The sequence below is a fragment of the Balaenoptera physalus genome (genome assembly GCF_965194825.1).
Source record: "Balaenoptera physalus genome assembly, chromosome: 16".
Taxonomy (NCBI): Eukaryota; Metazoa; Chordata; class Mammalia; order Artiodactyla; family Balaenopteridae; genus Balaenoptera; species Balaenoptera physalus.
In genome coordinates, this window is record NC_138898.1 from 76554985 (window position 1) to 76568888 (window position 13904).

Sequence of the window (13904 nt, forward strand, 5' to 3'; positions counted from 1 at the left end):
GGCCCGAGGCAGGGGGGCAGGTGCCGACTGAGTTCACTTCTACCCCATCTGGCTTTAATTTCCCCATCTGGGTGCGTACAATTTTGCCTCTCCGCAGCTGTTTTGGTTCCAGCTGCAGTCCCTCCTCTAAGAGAAGATAACTTGGTATTTTTTATTTTAGATTCAGAAAATTCAGCCCAGGTCTCCAAAGAGATGTTCAATAGAAAACATAAACACATACACGTATGTCCTCTTTCTGGCAAGGTGCTGTGTTGGGAGCTTGGAGTGTCTCTCCTCTTCCCAAGTTTCCCAGCGGCCTGGGTTAGGGAAGAAGAGCCAAGGCCCCAGCAGGTAGACTCTGCACCCTAAGGGCAGCAGCACTCAGTATTTCCGCTGCCGGGGGAAGAGACTACTTCCTGAGGACCGGAGTGGGGGGCTGGTGGGGCTGGCATCCTCTGAGTCCAGGCTGAAGAGGTCCCTGCCAGTACGAAGGATCTGCTCCTCCAGCTTCTTGTGTCGCTTCATGTCTGAGAGGACCTTGTCCAGGCGCGCTTCCCGTTTCTGGCTCCGGGCTGAGCTTCCTGGAGAAGGGGAATGAGAGAAATGTGGAAGTGAGTTGAGGCAGTGTGCACCAGACCTGCCTGGATCTTACTAATCACTTGGGGAGCTCATTGAACAGAGATTTCCAGGCCTGTCATGGAGGTTCTGAGGTTTAGGGATGGGGCCTCAGATGGGGTGGGCAGTGAAGATCTGAATTATGAGAAGGGGCTAGAAATATGAAGACCGGGGAGGAGCATCCCAGGTAGGGGACGAGCAAGTGCAAAAGCCCCAGAGCAAGAACAGGGAGGTCTGTTCAATGAGAAATGTAGAGCTGGGGGAGACAGGAAAGATAAGGCCAAAGATATGACCTACAGGTCACGATAAGGGGTTTGGATCTTTTAGTTTACATGGAAGCCCTGGGGGGGGCGGGTTGGATTCTCAATTGACGCACTCATGCACCCGCCCCCCCCCGCCCCCCAGAAATGGACTCCTTTGGAGAATTTAAAACAGAGGAGTGACACAATTTATGTTTTGAAACATAAACCCGTCTCTGGCTGCTGAGGCTGGTGACAGGAAGACCAGTTAGGAGCTACCACAACTACCTAGGCAACAGAGATGGTGGCTTGGATTAAGGGTGCAGGCAGAGCTAACAAGACTTGCTGCTGGCTTGAATGCTGGGGTAAAAGAAAGAGAAATCAACACCGGCTCCGAGGGGGCACTTCCCTGGTGGCGCAGTGGTTAAGAATCCGCCTGCCAATGCAGGGCACATGGGTTCAAGCCCTGGTCCGGGAAGATCCCACATGCCGCGGAGCAATTAAGCCCATGCACCAGAACTACTGAGCGTATGCTCTACAGCCCGCGTGTCACAACTACTGAAGCCCGTGTGCCACAACTACTGAAGCCCGTGTGCCTAGAGCCCGTGCTCTGCAACAAGAGAAGCCACCGCAATGAGAAGCCCGCACACCGCAACGAAGAGTAGCCCCCGCTCACCGCAACTAAAGAAAGCCCGTGCGCAGCAACAAAGACACAAAGCAGCCAAAAATAAATAAATAAATAAATTTATTAAAAAAACAAGCAAACAAAAAAAGAACGGCTCCGAGGGTAAGTTCTAGGAAGGCACATGGGATGGGAAACTGGGTCAGATTACGAGATGTACACAGTAGTGTAGGGATGTGGATCTAGATAATAATGATAATGACTTGGACTTCTGGGGGGACTGAGATCAAAGGAATGGGAAGCATGATGGAATTATCTGCAGAAGATAGGGGACCACCAAAGCTGGAAGGATGGCACCACTGGGTGCATGCTCTCTCCTGAAACAAGTTCTGAGCTATCAAGGCACCAAGCAAAGGCCTCTTTTAGGGAGTCACTTTCTGAGTAAGTGGGAGCAGAGGCCCTTCACCGCCCCCCCCAATTCTCCCCTCTTGTCTGTACCTGGGGTGCGTCTCCGGTCAATCAGGGAGTCCTTTGGTGTCATTGGCTCATCATCAAAGTCAAATTCTGTGGGCATGTGCGGTCTGGGACAGGGGGATAGAGAGTGAAAGGTGAGGGTGGTCCCCCAAACACCCACACTTCACAGCCTGCTGGCTCTTCCTCTCCGGCTCTCTTCCCTCCCTCCACTTCCCATGCTCCTGGGTCCCACCTCCCCTCCCTACTTCCTCCCGGCATCAGGGGAGCAGCCTCAAGGACAAGGTGTAAGGGTGTGCCCTCACTTTTCCTCTTCCTCCTCTTTGGCCTCTGGCTCCTCATCGGATCTCTCCTCTTCACTCTGGGCCTCAGGTGTGGGTGGCCGGCGGGGCAGGATCTCAGCCTGTAGCTCCAGGGTACCGTGGGCAGCCAGCAGTTCATAGAGCCTTTGGATTTCCGAGGGGGGTGGCATCCAGGACTGCCCATCCGCGGGCAGCTCCACCTCTTCATCGCTGCAGGGCACGCACCAGTCCTCGGATTCTCCCTTGGCATGCTCTTCCCCCTCAGTGCTGGGGGCTTCTCCCTGCACCTCCTCGGCCCCGGACCCCTCATGCTCAGCCTCCTCCCGGCCTCCTTCCCCCTCTTCCTCGGCTTGATCGGCCGAAGCAGAGGGGCCTCCGGTATCCTCCACGGCCAGAGCCTGGAGGCCGGAGGTCACTTCCCCTTCTTCAGACAGAGGCGCCGCCGTGGTGGCTGCAGTGTCTCCATGGCCCCGGACAAGGGACATGTGTCACTAGGGAAGGGGCCCTGCGATGATAGGAGATGCAGGAGTACTGAGCTGGGGATCCCCCAACCCCAAGGGTTGGGCTCCCCAGGGGTTTAGGGAATGTCTCTCTAACCAATCAGGCTCCAACAGCAGTCCCTGCGAACACACCGCCTGTTCCCAGGAGGGGGCGCTCCGTCCCCTCCAAGGACCCCGCCCCCACGGATCGAGATCCGGTACTCCGGTGTTCCCAGGGACCGGCAGAAACCACTTTCCAGGCGGGAGAGGGGCGGACTCGCTCTTCTCGCCTTGATACCGCCGCTCTCTACACCTGGATCCGGCACCCTCTCCCCGCACCTCGAAGTTTCGCCACCTCAGCTGCCATACGCACCTAGGAGCTAAGACCTGCCTCCCGGGCTGCGTAGGGTCACAGCACGCAGGCGCACAGAGATCGCGCGGGAGGCTCAGTTTTAGTCAAAGCTACTTGGAAGAGGAAAGCAAGGGAAGGCTTGCACATGCGCAGGTAGGCGCTCCGGAATGATAGGCTTCGGCCCACAGTAAAGATGGCCACCGGGGCGGCGCATGCGCAAGCCACCCAATAGGTTCTGCCCGAAAGGAGGCAGTACCTCGGGCCCCAGCGGCGCACGCACGTACGGACCAACTGAGGCTGGAGGCGAGTCTCATGCAGTCTCCGTTTATTGGTGTTTCAGACTCATGCAGCATCCGGCATACAAAAAGGGAGAATCTGTTTGGTGTATCCTTTTGTTTTGTTTTGATTTTAGACTTTTAGGTTTTTTCCCTACACTTTTCTTTTTTTAGGGGGAAAAAAAAACCGCCAACTCGGAACCGCGTTGTGGTTCGGTCCCCGCCCCCCAAACCTCTCTCGTCCTCTTAAAAAATCATAGACCTCTCCGCCTCTCCCTTGCTCCCTGCAGCTGGGAGCTTTGGTCCTATATTTTGGGTTCTTTCGTTACAAAGCACGTGAATGACCCCAGCCCCAACGAGTTCTCTGAGTGGGTTAAAAAGCCCAGGTGGGGTAGGTCAACTCAGGCTGACCGGGGAGGGTCAACAGCCGCGCCCCTCCCTTCTCCCAGGTGCGTGTTCGGAACAGTACTGGCCACCCCTGCACAAGTCTCCAAACGAGGCCTGGCTTGCCAGCGCTGCGACCCCGAGGCACCATGGGGGCGTCCGGACCTGGGTGGTCCCAGCTGAGAACAGTCGGAGCCCGGGCTAGGGAGCCCTCTCCTGACACTGCTCCCCTCCCCCAGCCTGATCTAAGTGCTGGAGTTTTTGCAGAATGAACGGTGGAGGAGGGTGGAGGAGAGGATGCTGAGGGGCGATGAGGAGGCAGGAAGAGGAAGGGGGTGGAGGATGTGGAGAGGGAAAGGGAGATGAATAAGGAGAGAAGGAAGAAAGGAATGGGGGAGGATGCTGAGACAATGAAAGTTGGGAAAGGGAGACCAGAGTTGAGGTGCAGGAAATTCTCGGGAGGTTGTGGTGCAGGAAGGTGGGGAGAAATGCTGGGAGGCTGAGAGCAAAGAGAGTTTGGGAGATGTTCAGGGAGGTTTCCAGAAGTGCAAGGAGGTTTCCAGAAGTGCAGGGATAGGGAAGCCAAGAGGCTGGAGGGGATGCAGGCAGGAGTGCAGGGAAGTTGGAAACAGTGCAGGGAGAAGGGAGGCCTACGGTTGGCAGTGGAGCCTGGCAGGATGCAGGAGCAGGAAAGAAGCTGTAAACAAGGCCGCTCAGGCTCCCTTGGTCCCTATGGGTGCGGGCCTGGGCCATGGATTGGGCTCCCCCCAGGGGAGGTTGGGCCCAAGGCAGCTCCCAACAGGAAAAAAAGTCTTGGAATGCAGGGCAGAGCCCCTCACTTATACACTGTGGGAGAGGAGAGGGAGGGACAGACAGAGACGGTTGGGGGGGGGAGGGGAGACAAGGAGAGACAAAGAAGTAGGGAGGACAGACAGGAGAGATCAGGGGCAGGGGTTAGTAAAGCTGCCCTTGCCAACCCTTCCATTCCTCCCGGCCTGTCCCAGACCCCCACTCACCGCCTAAGTTGATGACGCAGGAGGCGATGATGATGAGGACCCCCCCTACCAGCGCCACGATGCTTAAGAGCTTGGCCACGCGACCCAGACGCTGGGCCCCATCCACGTCCCCCTGCTGCAGGCTGTTCCGGGACTGGGGTTAGGGTGAGGGGTGGGGGCACCAGCCCAGCCGGGATCAGGTGTGAGAGTCGTCCAGAGGAGACAGGCCAGTTGGTAGCAGTGGTTAAGGGAGGAAGGGGATTGGAGAGGCAGCAGGAGGAGGGCACAGGTCAGTAAGGCTGTGTGAAATGTCTCAACTTCCCTCCCACCTGAAGGGGTAGGGCTCAGAAGGTGAAATCCTAGGAAGAGGCAAGGAAAGGCCCTGTAATTGGGAAGTGAGGTCCATGCAGAGAGGGGAGGGAAGGCAAGGTTACTCCTGGGGCTCTGTCCCAGCACTGGCAGGAAGCTGGGAGCCACAGCAGGCCTGGGCCAGGGTCCCTTGGGGCTCACCATGACGGCATAAGCGAAGGCCACGATGTTGACAGGCCACATGGGGCAGAAGCAGGACAGGATGGCGAGGATGATGTAGTCCCGAGGTTTCTGGGTGCCTTCACCCCCCTCCACCCCAGACCCTGCCAGCTGGGAACTAGGGTGGCGGCTCAGGCTACCTCGGGGAGATCCTGAATGCCCACTGTGAGCCCTTCCTAGTCTATCTTCCTCAACCAGCTGCTGCAACACACGGGGTGGAGCCCCATTGGCTGGGGGGGTTTTTGTTGAGGATGGTGAGTGAGGCTGGGGGGCTGGACCCTCTTCCCCATCACCATCACCAGCCTGCAGGGGAACCACTGCCCCATTCTCCTGCTTTTCTCCCACGTTCTCAGTCAGGACCTCAGAGGTGGGGTCCTCCTGGGTAGGGGGCTCTGGCTGAAGGACTGGCTTGGAGGTGGGCTGGGAAGCTGGCTGGGGTTCTGGCTGAGGGTCTGGCTGGGGGTCCAGCTGGGGGTCTGGCTGGGGAGCAGGCTCTGAGGCTGGCTCAAGTGGGGCTGTGGATTCCAGGTTGGACCCCTGGTTTGCAGTGGCCTCTTTGCTCACTTCTGGTTTGGATGGTAGCTCTTGGCATGTTTCTTCGGTGCTGGAGTTGGCCTTTGATTCCCCTCCTGGGCTTGAGCTGAGGTCTCTGGCCTGAGCTGTTTCTGGGGCCACGGTTGGGGTCTCTGTGGTTTCTGGAGCCAGCCCAGCCTTGGGCTCTGTGTCCACAGGGGCCCCAGTGATGTCTGGTCCTGGCTGCAGGGTCTCTGGCTCATCTGGGACCCCAGCTGGGATCTGGGGAGGACCAGTTCCAGCTTCAGAATGGCCAGGCCCTTCTCCCTGGGTCTGGGGACCCTCCTCTACCCCCTTCATCTCAGAGACCTGAGAGCTGCTGGCTGCCATCTTGAGATAGGAGAGGGGAGAGGGCCTCTGTGGGAAGGATAGAGCAGCAGAGACAGCAGCAAATCCTGGAAGAGGAGGAGACAGGCTTAGTGTGAGGAGGGAAGAGGTAGCTCTCAGCACTGCAGCCCAAGAGGGCAATGCTCCTATCTCAGGGCCAGCCTTGGGCTGCCTCTGGGGAAAGGAAGAAAAGTTGGGGTTTCCTTTGCTTTGGGGTGGGACATCTCTGGGGAGGAGTGCTCTGCTCAGTCTTCTGGTTAGAGAGCCCTGGGAAGATGAGCCCTTTTGTAAACAGGATCCTCCCCATGGTCTCTTCCTGGGTCCACCCAACAAGATCCAGACTCTCAGATCCTAGTAGATACCACAGCACCCCAAAATCAACAAGCTGTTCAGAGACCCATGCACTCCGGTAGGCAGACTGGGCAGAGAACCCCGAAACTCGCATTCCACTCCCTCTGCATCAATCCTCCCTTCCTCCCTGGGCGCCCAGCGGTGCGGTTTGCTTGATGCGCCTTTGGGGCGTAGACGCCCGCGCCCCTCCCTGGGGGACCTGGGCATCTCCTCTGAGCCCCTTCCCAGCCCCTCTCCCAGGGATTTCCTCGCCCCCGGGGGACCGGCGCCGCCTCCTCCCATTGGCGTGGTGCGCCCAGCACCACCAGCCAGTCCGCCAGGCGCCCGAATTCCCGTACAGCCCTCCCGGCGTCCGCTGTCTGTCCGTCCAGTCCTACCCGCAGCCTCAGTCCATTCCCGTCTCACCTCGACGCCGGCCTCCAAACTGCTCCCGCTGCTGCCGCCGCCGCCGCCGCCGCCGCGGTTGCAGCAGCCGCAGCCCGGGAGGGAGCAAGTCAGCGAGCGAGGGAGGGAGGCGGCGGGTCTCCCCTCCCCTCTGCTCATCCCCTCCTCCCCTCCTCTCAGGTCCCCTCCCCTACGCTCCGCTGCCGCGCACCGCCCCCGCCCCTTGCACGCCTCCCGCCCCTCGCGGCCAGCCGGAGGGAGCCACGCGTGCCAGGTCCCGCGTTACCTGGGCAACCGGCCGGGGGACCACTCGCACCGCTCCCTAGCCCTTCCCCCGCGCGCCTCCTGGGGGTGCCTCCTTCCCATGCCCCGGCCCCCTCCCGCCAACGGTCACCGGGGGTCCTGGCAGAGGCAGGGAGTTAGGGGAAACGGAGAGGGGTCTGCGAGGAGAGACAGGACCAGTGGGACAGGCAGGACCAGGTGGAGGCACCCCTAGAAGCAGAAAGAAGGGGAGATGAGGCAAGACTTGTGGAGGCTGCAGAGGATGACCAGGGTGGGGTTTCAAGAGAAGGGAGCCTGCAGAACAGGAAGCCCCTCTACCCCCAAGGAAGCAGCAGCAGAAATGGGTACTGGAAGGCTCAAGAAAAGGTCCTTGGAAGGGTCAGAGCAAGGACTGGGAAGGGAATTGCAAGGGGCAGGGTAGAGGCTGCAAGGGCAGTCTGGAACAGCAGGAGGGGGCTGGGGCAGAGGAGCCCGAGTAAGAGCAGGTTGGACCACGCCAAGAATGAAGAGAAAAAGTGGGGAGAAGTGCAGTTTTTATTCTCAACCTCATTGTTCCCAGTCTTAGGGCTCACAGTTGCCCAGTCTTTTCGCAGCTACATCATCCACCATCAACTCTCAGGGCCTTAAGGGTATGTAGGTATTTGGCTGAGCAGCAGGCAATCGGTCCGGATGGGGGAAAGCAGCATTTATGTCCCACAACTGTTTGGGTTTCTGACCCAGGCCTCTTCAAGCCTCCAGGGGCTATTCTGGGCCTGTGCAGACTGGGTATTCCCGAGAGACTCCGGAGTCCTGGAACGTGCTCTCCACAGTCACCGGAGCCTCAGCCCCACCCTGAATCTGGACTGCAGCCACTGATGCTGCCTCTGGGGAGGAAGGAGCCAGAGCCCCAGAGCTGCACAGGGCAGAGCAAGACTGGGACAGACAACAGGCCTAAGAATCCCCTTAGGGGTGGGGACAGGGGGCTTGGTGAGAGCAATTCATTCATTGAGTCTGAGACAGGTTTTTATTTAAAATTTATTGTAATGGGGTCCGCGCAAAAGGAGGGGGTGAAGGGTGGGGAACATGCAGGGGACACAGGAACACGATGACATGGCCAGGGCCACAGCTTCTGTCGCGGGGGTAGGGATGAAAAGAAAAGGCCAGGGATGGAGCTGGGGTGGAAGAGGGAAGGGGGAGACACTGTGGCTGCATTCCCCCCACCCCCAGGAAGCACCTCTAGTCCCTGGATCCCCCCCCCATTTACCCTGGCCCCCTAAGATTCCATCTCTTGTTCTGCCTCTGGCCCTAGTGGCTCCTTCTTTTGCTCCCCTTGACTTGTTTTCCCCTGACAGATTCTCAAGCAGGATGATATTTAGGGCCTGACCCCAAACCACCCCACCTTATGAAGGTACAAACTCTGCCTTCCCTGTTTCTGCCCCTCCTCAAATCTCACCTTTCCCCCCTCTCTGGGACAGAATCTTTGATTTCCCTCCTTCCTCTCCTCCCTCCCCCTGGAAAAAAAAAAAAAAGCACCAACTCCCCAGGGAGGGGCAGCAGACAGTAGGGGGACACTGAAAGGAGGAGAGGAAGAAGGACCATCGAGGGAAAGGCTCACAAATCCCTGGAAGGGCAGGGCAGGGGGTTACAGAGAGGAGAGGGGGTGAGGGCAGTGGCCACTCCTGTCCTCTGCCACCCCTGCCCACTGTCCAGGGGGCCTCAACACAACCGAGGGGACAGGTGTGTGTGGGATCAGGTCTGATAGGGAGAAGAGAGGAGCAGGAGAAACAAATCATTAAAACCTAGCGAATTCCCCTAAGAAAACACTTCTTCCTCCTTTTCTTCTGGAGGCTCCTTGGTTGATGGGGGAAATAGTGAGGAATTGGTGGGAAGAGAGAGGGGAAGAGGAGATGGTACCAAGGGACTTTCCTCCATTCTCCCCTCTCCCCCCCACCAACTTGGAGCTCACCAGGGTTGGGAGGGAAGTGGCTGAGAGCTCACAGGCACCCCCTCGGCCCCCGAGAGGGAGCCCACAGCTGTGGGAGGGGCTGCCACTGCCGCCGCCGCTGCCGCTGCCGCCGCCGCTGCTGCCGCCATTGGACAGACCTCACCTGTACCTGCAAGGTGAGAAACACCAGATCACAGCGCAATCTGAATGGCAAGAGCCTTGCCCCTTGCCCCAGACTCTTTCCCAGACAACCTCCCGTGGGACACAGCCGTTGCTCACTTCCTGTTTGGTCCCCAAAGATTTTAGCCCACATCCTTACCCAGTTCTCCTGAAAGGCCCTCCCTGTCCCCAGAAGTCTCCCTAACTTGGGTGATAGATGGGCATCCCTGGCCTTCCTAAGATCCCCTATTGGGCCCTTTGAGCCCCCTCGTCCCACACGCCCCATCCCACCCCCCCCAGCCATGCCCCACGCCTTGCCTTGTGGGTGCGGGGGTCCCCCTCAGCAGGTGGGCTGTGGCTGGGGGGCGTCTCCCGGGACAGGGGGGGCGGCCCCCCCCAGATGGGTCTGCATGTGGCCGGCCAGCTGGGCAGGGGTCTTGCAGTGCACGCTGCACAGCTTGCACAGGATGCGGTCAGCCCGCGGGGCCTGGAGCCCATGGTCCTTCACCGCGTGGATGCGCAGGTATGCTGCCGTGGTGAAGCCTATGGGGGGGGGGGGTGGATTGGGATGGGGGGGTGGGGGTCAGCCAGGCGGAGACCCCAGAGACGGGGTTGTTCTCCTAGGCTGGGGACACCCTCCTCAGATGGCCCTGTCCTCCTCCCACCACATCCTTGGTAGCCTGGGGCCAACTGCTCTGCTGGGGCTGGTGGGGCATAGCTCCTCCCTGAGCTTGAGAACTGGTTGAGTGGTGTTGGCTTCTGGGCCTTGGTATCCACAGAACCCATCCTCTGTGGCTGGGGGATCTCTCCTGGGGTGACCTGACACTGATTCCTAGCCACTTGAAGAGTTGACCCTCAGCAGAGACGGCTGTGTCCCCTCCCTCCAGTGCCCCATGCAGTCTCAGACCGGTTACTCAGTGAAGAAGTGAATTTGTTTAAAAGCAGCTTGCTCTACTACTGAGGCATGGCAAGTACTTGTTAAATCCCTGCCATTGTACTCCACTTGCCCCAGGAGCTGAAGACAAGAACTTGTGGCTGCACAGCTGAAACCTTGCCTTCTGACCCTTGGGAACTGGCTCCCTTGACCACTCCTTCCCCAAAGCAGTTGTGTCCCCCTCCCATCTCCCCACACACACCCAGAAGTGGACTCTTTCTGGTAGATCATCTCCTCAAGCCATGACCTCTTCGAACTTAGTGATGATGTTTAGTCATCCCAATGTTGCTTAATTTGCTTTCTAAAAGGCTCTAGATGCCACGAGCTCTTGGCTACAGCACCTTTAACCCACATCTGTGGAAGGGCCTCTGGTTCTGTCCCCACCCTTTGTCCCCGGCACCCCCCCGGCACCTCTCAGCATGTACCTTTGTTGCAGAGCTCACAGACATGGTGAGGGCCCTGGCTGTGCACCTTCATGTGGTCCGAAATATAAGCCGAGCTCAACATCTTGCCACACACATGACATGGCACCTTCTCCTCGTGTCGTACTGTGTGGGCCCGCAGCCGATCCTTCGTAGCAAAAGCTGCCTCACATTTCTGGGGAGGGGGGAGGGGCGTGGGGGGTGTCAGGAGAGTTAAAGCTTCGGGGAGTAGGGAGAGGGGGGCAAGAGATTAAAGGAATCAGAGCCTTGGGGATCTTTGATCTGTAGGAAATGGGAGTGAGATGATGAGGCCTTGAAGAAGGGATGAAAAAATGGAGTGAAAAAGCAAAAAGAAGAGAGAGAGAAAAAGGGGGTCTGAGAGGCTGAACTCAGACAACTACAATGAGGATCAAAATCATGAAAACCAGGACAGGAGGAGGCGGGCTTCCTACCTCACATTTGAAGGGCCGTTCTGTTGAGTGCACTTGTCTGACGTGACTGTTGAGGTGATCCGGCCTGGGGATACGTTGGGGTTGGGGTTAGGGCCCTGGGGTGTGGAGGTGTCCCCGAGTCTGCCTAACACAGTACAGCAGGCCTTTCCCTGGGTCCCTACATTTTCTCCCAAGCCCGGGGTTTCAGAGTCCTGGTAAAGCAGGAAATCCCTCCTCTGGCGCAGGGCTGCCTCGGCCTCCTCCCACTCGAGGCTGTCCTACAACCCAAGGACCCACCTCCTTTGCTAAGTACCACCCCCTGCTCCCTGGTAACCAGGAGAGGCTGTCCGCCCTCCTCCCTGGGAGTGGCTCCCTGTCCCCATTCTCAGAAACCTCCCTCCCTCCCCACCAGCCAAGGCCAGGCCACCTCCATCGCCGACCGTCCCTCCCTCCCCACCCGCCTAGTGGGCGGCCGAAGCCCCGTGCACACCGGGAGAAGCTCTTGCCACAGTGGGAGCAGTTGTAGGGCTTGTGCACAGCGCCGTCATGTGAGCGCACGTGGTAGCTCATGCGGTCCTTGCGCTTGAAGCGCTGCTGGCACACCGGGCACTGGTAGGGCTTCTCGTCCGAGTGCGACAGCTTGTGTCGGTTCAGGTGGTAGACGTCGCGGAAAGCCTTGCCGCACATCTCGCAGGCGTGGTTCTTCCGGATTCGCTTTCCCGAGGCGGTCGTGGTCACCACGCCACCGGCGGCCACTGCGGCCGCTCCGCCGCCGGCACCCGCTTCTCCCCCTCCCCCGCCGGCTCCGCTCAGCTGGGGCACGCTCAGGAGGCTCAGGGGCACCATGGTGGGCATCTTCATAGCACCCGAAGGGACCCGGCCGGCTTTGGCTCCCGTGTGGATGGCCTCGTGCCTCCGGAGATTGTAGCCGTTCTTGAACTCCTTGGCGCACAGGGCACAGATGTAGGGCCCCTTGCTCTTTGTTTTCTTCTCCAAGGCAGATGCGACCGGGGCCACGGCGACCGTCGAGGTTGGGGCAACGACGGCGGTGGCCGCGGCTGCGGCGATGGTGGCGGCAGAGACAGGGGGCGCGGCCTCAGCGGCGGGCGCCGACACCGGCGGGGGCGGCGGAGGGGGCGCCGGGGGCTGCTTCAGAGCCGCTGTGTCCACAGTGGAGGCGGCGGCCGGGGCCGGGGGCGCAGCAGCAACGGCGGCGGCGGCGGCAGCGGCGGCGGCCGCGGCGGCGGCGGCGGCGGACTCCTGGGCGGCGGCGAGAACCGGGAGCAAGTCCACCTGGAGGGGCTCGGCCGCCGGGGCCTGGGGCGTGGGTGGGGGCGCCGGCGCGGCCTGCGAAAACAAGGCGCCGTGTGGGCCACGGCCGCGGGTCGGCGCCCTCCCAGCCCGGCCCACCACGGCCGGCCCCTACTCACCTGGAATGGACTCTGGGCGCAGCCCTGGGAGGCAAAGAAGCGGGACTGGAGCTCAGCCCCGACCTGCAGGGGGTTCTGGGCGTGACCCTGAGGTGGCGGGAAGGAGTTCATGAGGCCGCCCACCCCCCGGGAGTCCAGGCCCAGCACGGGGAAGGGGGGGGCCAGCAGCGTGCAAGGGAACACGGGGAACATGGCCTCGGCCACGGCGGGGCCCCCGGGGCTCAGCGGGGGCCGGGGGCGCGGGCCGCGCGGGGCCCGGGCTCGGGGCGCCGCCCCCGGCCGGCCGGGCTGGGCCGCGCCGAACGCATGGCCCGCGGGCCGCCCCGCCGCCCGCGCACCCCGGCCGGCGGGAGGGAGGGAAGGAGGGCGCCTGGCGGGCCGCGGAGCGCGGCGGAGACGGCGGCGGCGACGCCCCCTGGGTGGGGGCGGGAGGCCCCGCGGGGCCGGGGGCCGGGGGCGGGGGCCCGGGCGGCGGCGGCGGCGGCGGCGGTTGGAGCCTGGCGGGGCGGGGTGGGGGGAGCGAGGGAGCAGCCTCGGCCCCCGCCGCGCGCGCGCCCAGCCGGCGCCTCGGGGAGGGCGGGGGAGGGCGCGAGGGAGGGAGGGGGACAGCTGCGCGCGCACCGGGCGCGCGGAGGGGGGGGTGGGACGGGAGGGAGGGGGGGGTGGGACGGGAGGGAGGGCGGGCGGGAGGGGGTGTGGGGCGGGGGGGTGGGGCGGGGGAGGGGGTTGTTACCTGGAAGATGAAGCTGCTCCAGTTGCCTGGATCCATGGCGGAGGGAGGGAGGGAGGTGGCTCGCGCTCACCCTGGGGCGGGAGGAGGAGGAGGAGGCGGCAGTGGGGGAGGGGGAACCCGGGGAGGAGGTGCGCGGGGCGGGCGGGAGGGGGGGAGGAGGAGGAGGAGGAGGAGGGTGGGGGGGAGCGGAGCACACTGCGCGCGGGGAGGGAGGGAGGGCGGGCGGGGGGCGCGAGGACACACAAGAGGCTGGAGCGGGCGCGAGCGCGAGCGCGCGCGAGGCCAGCGGGCGGGGGGAGGTACGAGAGGGACTCTGGCGGGAGGAGGGACGGGGGAGCCACCCAGCAGCTGGAGTCGCCCTAAGCGCGAGACCCCTGAGACGGCCGCTGATTGGCTGACGATGGCGCAGGTGGTGGGCGCGCGGGAGACGGGGCGGCTTCTCTTTCCCCCCTGAAAGATTCCACCCCCCGCCTCCCTCCACCAGCGGCCGTTACTTCGCGCGCACGCGCACAAGCTCGCTGTCGTTGCCGAGCGGGAGAGTAGGGGAGCGCGCGCCTGGGGTACGGATGGGGCGGGGCTAAGCTCTAAGCGCGCGCCCGCCTAACGGTTGTCGTCCTCGGACTCGCGCGGTAGCTTTTTGTGTCCTCTGGGCCACCGTCCCTGCCCCCTCCCACTCCAGCGGTTTATTTACAATCCTGCGTTGCTTCGTGTTT

The 13904-nt window shown here is 61.6% G+C and overlaps 3 protein-coding genes across 8 annotated transcripts; all 3 read right to left on the reverse strand.

Annotated features, from left to right (window-relative positions):
* Window positions 1-137: 137 nt before the first annotated feature.
* On the reverse strand, window positions 138-3700 carry PAGR1 (PAXIP1 associated glutamate rich protein 1). Its single transcript, XM_082428434.1, has 3 exons — window positions 2232-3700; window positions 1954-2036; window positions 138-560 (listed from the first exon to the last, which is right to left on the reverse strand). The coding sequence occupies exons 1-3, from the start codon at window positions 2711-2713 to the stop codon at window positions 361-363; spliced, it is 765 nt and encodes a 254-aa protein (XP_082284560.1). The 5' UTR covers window positions 2714-3700; the 3' UTR covers window positions 138-360.
* A 764-nt stretch (window positions 3701-4464) lies between these two features.
* PRRT2 (proline rich transmembrane protein 2) lies at window positions 4465-7105 on the reverse strand. Of its 2 annotated transcripts, XM_082428417.1 has the most exons (4): window positions 6870-7099; window positions 5224-6209; window positions 4735-4867; window positions 4465-4564 (listed from the first exon to the last, which is right to left on the reverse strand). In XM_082428417.1, the coding sequence occupies exons 1-4, from the start codon at window positions 7033-7035 to the stop codon at window positions 4554-4556; spliced, it is 1296 nt and encodes a 431-aa protein (XP_082284543.1). In that variant the 5' UTR covers window positions 7036-7099; the 3' UTR covers window positions 4465-4553. The 2 variants fall into 2 exon arrangements, with proteins under 2 accessions (XP_082284543.1, XP_082284542.1); XM_082428416.1 differs by having other exon boundaries at window positions 4541-4867; window positions 6870-7105.
* A 1049-nt stretch (window positions 7106-8154) lies between these two features.
* On the reverse strand, window positions 8155-13338 carry MAZ (MYC associated zinc finger protein). Of its 5 annotated transcripts, XM_082428407.1 has the most exons (7): window positions 13192-13338; window positions 12459-12545; window positions 11519-12375; window positions 11050-11113; window positions 10601-10772; window positions 9560-9784; window positions 9102-9251 (listed from the first exon to the last, which is right to left on the reverse strand). In XM_082428407.1, the coding sequence occupies exons 1-6, from the start codon at window positions 13225-13227 to the stop codon at window positions 9582-9584; spliced, it is 1419 nt and encodes a 472-aa protein (XP_082284533.1). In that variant the 5' UTR covers window positions 13228-13338; the 3' UTR covers window positions 9102-9251; window positions 9560-9581. The 5 variants fall into 5 exon arrangements, with proteins under 5 accessions (XP_082284534.1, XP_082284532.1, XP_082284533.1 ...); XM_082428408.1 differs by lacking the exon at window positions 9560-9784 and having other exon boundaries at window positions 8155-9251; window positions 13192-13337; XM_082428409.1 differs by lacking the exon at window positions 13192-13338 and having other exon boundaries at window positions 12459-12965.
* Window positions 13339-13904: the final 566 nt, after the last annotated feature.

Bases quoted from the DNA above. Each gene is read 5' to 3' on its own strand.
- PAGR1 (XM_082428434.1), bottom strand. From the start codon at position 2,713: ATGTCCCTTGTCCGGGGCCATGGAGACACTGCAGCCACCACGGCGGCG. The intron at 2,037-2,231 runs GTGAGGGCACAC...CCCCTGTCCCAG, and splicing joins AAAGAGGAGGAAGAGGAAAA to ACCGCACATGCCCACAGAAT. The intron at 561-1,953 runs GTACAGACAAGA...CCCCTTCTCCAG, and splicing joins TGACCGGAGACGCACCCCAG to GAAGCTCAGCCCGGAGCCAG.
- PRRT2 (XM_082428416.1), bottom strand. From the start codon at position 7,035: ATGAGCAGAGGGGAGGGGAGACCCGCCGCCTCCCTCCCTCGCTCGCTG. The intron at 6,210-6,869 runs GTAGGACTGGAC...CTCCTCTTCCAG, and splicing joins GGAATGGACTGAGGCTGCGG to GATTTGCTGCTGTCTCTGCT. The intron at 4,868-5,223 runs GTGAGCCCCAAG...CCCTAACCCCAG, and splicing joins CCTTCGCTTATGCCGTCATG to TCCCGGAACAGCCTGCAGCA.
- MAZ (XM_082428409.1), bottom strand. From the start codon at position 12,650: ATGTTCCCCGTGTTCCCTTGCACGCTGCTGGCCCCCCCCTTCCCCGTG. The intron at 12,376-12,458 runs GTGAGTAGGGGC...TTGTTTTCGCAG, and splicing joins GCGCCCAGAGTCCATTCCAG to GCCGCGCCGGCGCCCCCACC. The intron at 10,773-11,049 runs GTAGGAAGCCCG...CCCCCTCCCCAG, and splicing joins AACGGCCCTTCAAATGTGAG to AAATGTGAGGCAGCTTTTGC.